Below are 6,000 nucleotides of genomic sequence, written 5' to 3' on the forward strand. Positions count from 1 at the left end.
CACCCCTACTGTATGATGCACACCTGATGTTAAAAACTTAATGCTACTTAATACAGAATATTATTAATAGAAGTAATGTAATGCAACTCTAAAGTGAGTTTTTAAAGACATCTCTTCTGCTCTGTGGCTTAATTTACTTGATGAAAAATACAGTAAAAATAGAAATACTGTGTAATATTATTACAACTCCAAAAAACATTTTTTACCTTGCAATATATTTAAAAATATAATTTATTTCCGTGATCAAAGCTGTATTTTCAGCATCATTCCTCCAGTCTTCAGTGTCACATGATCTTCAGAAATCATGATAATAAACTGATTTACTGCTCGAGAAACATTTATTGTCATTATCAGTGTTGAAAACTGTTATTCTGCTTCTTATTTTGGTGGAAACTGTGATGCATTCAGCTTTATAAGCATCAATAAGCATGCATGCATCATCGAAGCACACACTATGCGTCAGATATGGTTTGTCTCTGTGGACGAGTCTCCTTTGGTCCCGTGAGATCACATGCATCTTTCCTGACAGCTCAGACCTCACATGCATCCCTGAGCTCTCGTCTCTTTTCTACTAGTCGCCTGTAAAAGCTCAGACAGAAAGAGAAGTCTGTGAAGAAGCTCTCCAGATCTACAGCGTTTGGTAAACAAGCAGGACCAGTGTGTGTCGTGAGAGAGAGAGGGAAACCAGTGTTCAATGCTTGAAGTGTGCAGTGTGTGTTGGTGGTTTTACCCTCCGGCTGGGTGGCCAGTGTTAGCGGGGTGGAGCTCTTGCCCGGGCCGTTAGCGTTGGACGCGACCACCCGAAAGGTGTACCTGGTGTCTGGGACGAGGTTTTGGATGGTGACCTGCATCTCTCCCGGCCCGCTGGTGTTCTCCACACGCTCCCTGCGAGCAGAGAAACACTAATATGTGATCAAACTAACACAAACGTGTCTGATGTGTGATGCTAGGCCTGCAACATTAATATCAGGAACGTCAATGCAGATGTTTCTAGCTCAAATTTGTGTGTTAAGAGTCAAGACAGTTCATAACAAACACAGGGGTATCGGCATAAACAGCCCCCTGCTCAAATATTCTTACTAAACATTTTGATATATTTATAGTTAAATTTGATCAAATATGTCAAAAAAATAAATAAATATATATAATAAAAATAATAATAATAATAATAATAAATAAATAAATATATATATATATATATATATATATATATATATATATATATATATATATATATATATATATATATATATATATATTAATGAAAATAAAAGCATGTAAAATCACTAAAAAAATAAATAAAATTCTAATGAAAACTTATTTATTTTTTCAGTTTTCATTAGAATTTTATTTTTTTTAGTGATTTTACATGCTTTTATTTTTATTAATGATTTAATATAATATTAATTTAATATAACAAACTATTAATTCATATATATATTTTTTATTTAACTTTTTAGGTTTAATTAACTTTTTTTTTTACATTTTAGTTTTAGTTTGTATTTATTTCTAGTAAGCCATTTTAAGTGCTTAAACTTAACATTATTTCATAAATCCACCTTTACAATTTATTATAATTTTTTGATATTACTATTTTGATATTACTATTTAGAAACGTGCACAAACTACTAGCTACTACTAAATATTGTAGAAACATAATTTTCTGTAAAGTTGCTTTGTAACGATTTGTATTGTAAAAAGCGCTATACAAATAAACTTGAATTGAATTATTTTATTTTTTTATTTTTTTCAGTTTTATTATTTAATTTTTTTCAGTTTTAGTTTCTATTTCCAGTTAATTGAAGTGCTTCAGATTTATTTCAGTTTGTTTTCAAGGTAACCTTGAATTTTTATTTTATATTTATAATATTTTATAATAATATAGAAAATATATTAAACATTTTTTATTTCAATTAATTTTTTTTTATAGTTTTAGTTGGCAATATTGACCCTGGACGTCACATGGGAAATGGTAGGCAGACACATTGCATTGTGGGACACAGTAACCTTAACACTATGCTTTGGTTGTTTCTTTTGTTAAATCTAGTAGTTTATTTGTGTATTTTAAGTGTTTTAAACAGAAAATCCACATTCTGTGCACATCATATAAGCTACTGAATACTCAGGGCCATAAACACTGATGGTGATGCATTCAACTGAATACTCTTGTTTTTCAGTGGCCAATTCCTTTAATAGCCTGCAGAGGCAGTGAAAACGGTTCTGTTAAACTACGTTAAATGATTATTTTCCAACATTGATCACACGCTGGCATCTTTCAGCATCTTTAACCTGTTAGTGCCTTCCAGACTGTAGAACACAGAGTAGGTGATGTTCTCCCCGTGTGGCTCGGCAGGAAGTCGCCACGTCAGCTTGATGAACCGAGTGGACACTAGAGATGCCACGACATCACGAGGGGCGGAGGGCGTCAGGTCGCTGCGCTCGGACGCGCTGGACGCTACATCAGTCATGTCATCGGTCAGGGAAGGGACAGCAGAAGGAAGGGCAACGTCTTGAGTACGTAGGAGGGAGATTGTGATGGGAGGGTCAACAAGGGGGGCAAATCATAGATACAGAGAGGAGAGGGAGGGTGAGAAAAAAGGACAAAATAATTGACGTAAATGAAAAGACAACTACTACGACTTCAAAAATCAAAACGGAACCGCAAATTTACTATGAGACAGAGCAGGAGATGGAGCTAACCATGCACGGACACTGAGGGGAAGCATTTCATTAACATTCATATCAGTGTGCACAATGTTAATTACAGTTACACATCTGTCCCTGCAATTAAAACATACTGATGACTACATCTGAAGTAGGTAAAAATAGCATGTCCTAAGAAATCTGTCGTAGATGCAAATTCGAGGAGACTGGGGTTTATCTACTGCAAAAAAATAAAGACCGATAGAAAGATAGACAGATATCGCCGTTAGGGCTGGACGATATATTGAATACTAGCAATAATATCGCAATAATTTTGACGACGATGCAAAATAAAAAATTATTGAGAATATCGAATATTTCAAATTCAAGCATACTTTTCAAAAAGAATGCTCCGAACCTCCAAAAATGGAACACATATATATATAAATTGAGATTGCATGCACTAAAAAAGTTGACAGAATGCGCTTTCTGTACTAGTTTTGCACTACTTCGGTTACATATACGTATTACATATGTTCATTTAAAAAAAAAGCAGTAAGTGATCACTTGCTCTAGAGTATTTTTTTATTGAAATGCAAAAGGAAACATATTGAGATATATATATATATATATATTGAATATTGTAAAAAATGTGAAAATGTTGAAATATAATTCATATATATATATATATATATTATACACACACACACACACACACAGACACACACACACACATCCCCCAGCCCTAATCGCCATACAATATATATAAATATCTGTCCATCCATCCATATATCTTTATATTATTACATTTTATTCAAACTATTCCTCAAAATATGTCATTCCTGGGAATGAGTCTTGTGTATCGCTAAACACCAATAAACCTACAAACATAAAACCACTGACATGTGACTGTGTAATTGGCCAATCAGCTCCAGGAAGAACTGCTGATTGGAAAAAGAGAATAGACTATAATGTAGTTAAATAGAATAGAACAGAACAGAATAAAACAAAAAAATATAGAATAGATTAGAACAGAATAACAGAAAATAATAAAATATAAAAGAATAAAATAGACAAAACAGAAAAAAACAGAATAAGTTATAACGGAATAGAATATATTGATCTTAAATCAGGAAATTACATCAAGCACAGAAGGGACCTTGGGATATTATTATTTTTATTAGATATGCACTAAAAAAACATTATAAAATAAAACCGAAATAGAAATCTAAAGCAGACCAGAGGGTGTGGATTCAATCAGCTGAGGATCAAAAATGGATTCTGGGAAGCTTTCAGGTTTGAGGTTCTGTACCTTCATTCAGTATGCAGAGCTGAGCGCTATAGCTAAAGATTACAGCTCTCCGGCCGTTTAATGATGTTTGATTCAGAGCTTGAAGTACATGCATCTGCTCTCAAATTGCTTAAAAGAAGCAGAACAAGGTTCATAATATTAAATTAAAAGAACTAAATTTGAGTAAAAAACTTATTTCACAGTTTCATACACCCAGATACATACACCCAATCAACCACCAAGAACACCCAAAATCAACCACCCAGAACACCCAAAATCAACCACCCAGAACGCCCACAATCAACCACCCAGAACGCCCAAAATCAACCACCCAGAACACACTATCAACCACCCAGAGCACACTATCAACCACCCAGAACACCCAATCAACCACCCAGAACACCCAAAATCAACCACCCAGAACACCCAAAATCAACCACCCAGAACACCCAAAATCAACCACCCAGAACGCCCACAATCAACCACCCAGAACGCCCACAATCAACCACCCAGAACGCCCAAAATCAACCACCCAGAACACACTATCAACCACCCAGAGCACACTATCAACCACCCAGAACACCCAATCAACCACCCAGAACACCCAAAATCAACCACCCAGAACACCCAAAATCAACCACCCAGAACACCCAAAATCAACCACCCAGAACACCCACAATCAACCACCCAGAACGCCCACAATCAACCACCCAGAACGCCCAAAATCAACCACCCAGAACACACTATCAACCACCCAGAGCACACTATCAACCACCCAGAACACCCAATCAACCACCCAGAACACCCAAAATCAACCACCCAGAACACCCAAAATCAACCACCCAGAACACCCAAAATCAACCCAAAATCAACCACCCAGAACACCCAAAATCAACCCAAAATCAACCACCCAGAACACACTATCAACCACCCAGAGCACACTATCAACCACCCAGAACACCCAAAATCAACCACCCAGAACACCCAAAATCAACCACCCAGAACGCCCAAAATCAACCACCCAGAACACACTATCAACCACCCAGAGCACACTATCAACCACCCAGAACACCCAATCAACCACCCAGAACACCCAAAATCAACCACCCAGAACACCCAAAATCAACCACCCAGAACACCCAAAATCAACCCAAAATCAACCACCCAGAACACCCAAAATCAACCACCCAGAGCACAATATCAACCACCCAGAGCACAATATCAACCACCCAGAACACCCAAAATCAACCACCCAGAACATCCACAATCAACCACCCAGAACATCCACAATCAACCACCCAGAACATCCACAATCAACCACCCAGGACACCCACAATCAACCACCCAGAACACCCACAATCAACCACCCAGAGCACCCAAAATCAACCACCCAGAGCACCCAAAATCAACCACCCAGAGCACCCAAAATCAACCACCCAGAGCACACTATCAACCACCCAGAACGCCCAATCAACCACCCAGAACGCCCAAAATCAACCACCCAAAACGCCCACAATCAACCACCCAGAACGCCCAAAATCAACCACCCAGAACACACTATCAACCACCCAGAGCACACTATCAACCACCCAGAACACCCAATCAACCACCCAGAACGCCCAAAATCAACCACCCAGAACGCCCAAAATCAACCACCCAGAACACCCACAATCAACCACCCAGAACACCCACAATCAACCACCCAGAACACCCAAAATCAACCACCCAAAACGCCCAAAATCAACCACCCAGAACGCCCAAAATCAACCACCCAGAACACCCACAATCAACCACCCAGAACACCCAAAATCAACCACCCAGAACCCCCAAAATCAACCACCCAGAACGCCCAATCAACCACCCAGAACGCCCAATCAACCACCCAGAACGCCCAATCAACCACCCAGAACCCCCAAAATCAACCACCCAGAACCCCCAAAATCAACCACCCAGAACCCCCAAAATCAACCACCCAGAACACCCAAAATCAACCACCCAGAACACCCAATCAACCACCCAGAACACCCAAAATCAACCACCAGAACACCCAAAACCACCCAGAACAC

The 6,000-nt window shown here is 38.4% G+C and overlaps 1 protein-coding gene across 5 annotated transcripts in view; it reads right to left on the reverse strand.

Moving 5' to 3' along the window:
* The window catches only part of LOC127947002 (neogenin), a 75,475-nt gene that overhangs the window by 21,786 nt on the left and 47,689 nt on the right, over positions 1-6,000 (reverse strand). For all 5 annotated transcript variants that reach the window (XM_052543881.1, XM_052543882.1, XM_052543884.1 and 2 more), the window contains exons 8-9: positions 2,290-2,509; positions 731-885 (exon numbers count right to left, since the gene is read on the reverse strand). In XM_052543881.1, the coding sequence (XP_052399841.1) occupies positions 731-885; positions 2,290-2,509 (375 nt within the window). The remainder of the gene's footprint in view (positions 1-730; positions 886-2,289; positions 2,510-6,000) is intronic.

The sequence above is a fragment of the Carassius gibelio genome, chromosome A25, assembly GCF_023724105.1.
Source record: "Carassius gibelio isolate Cgi1373 ecotype wild population from Czech Republic chromosome A25, carGib1.2-hapl.c, whole genome shotgun sequence".
NCBI lineage: Eukaryota > Metazoa > Chordata > Actinopteri > Cypriniformes > Cyprinidae > Carassius > Carassius gibelio.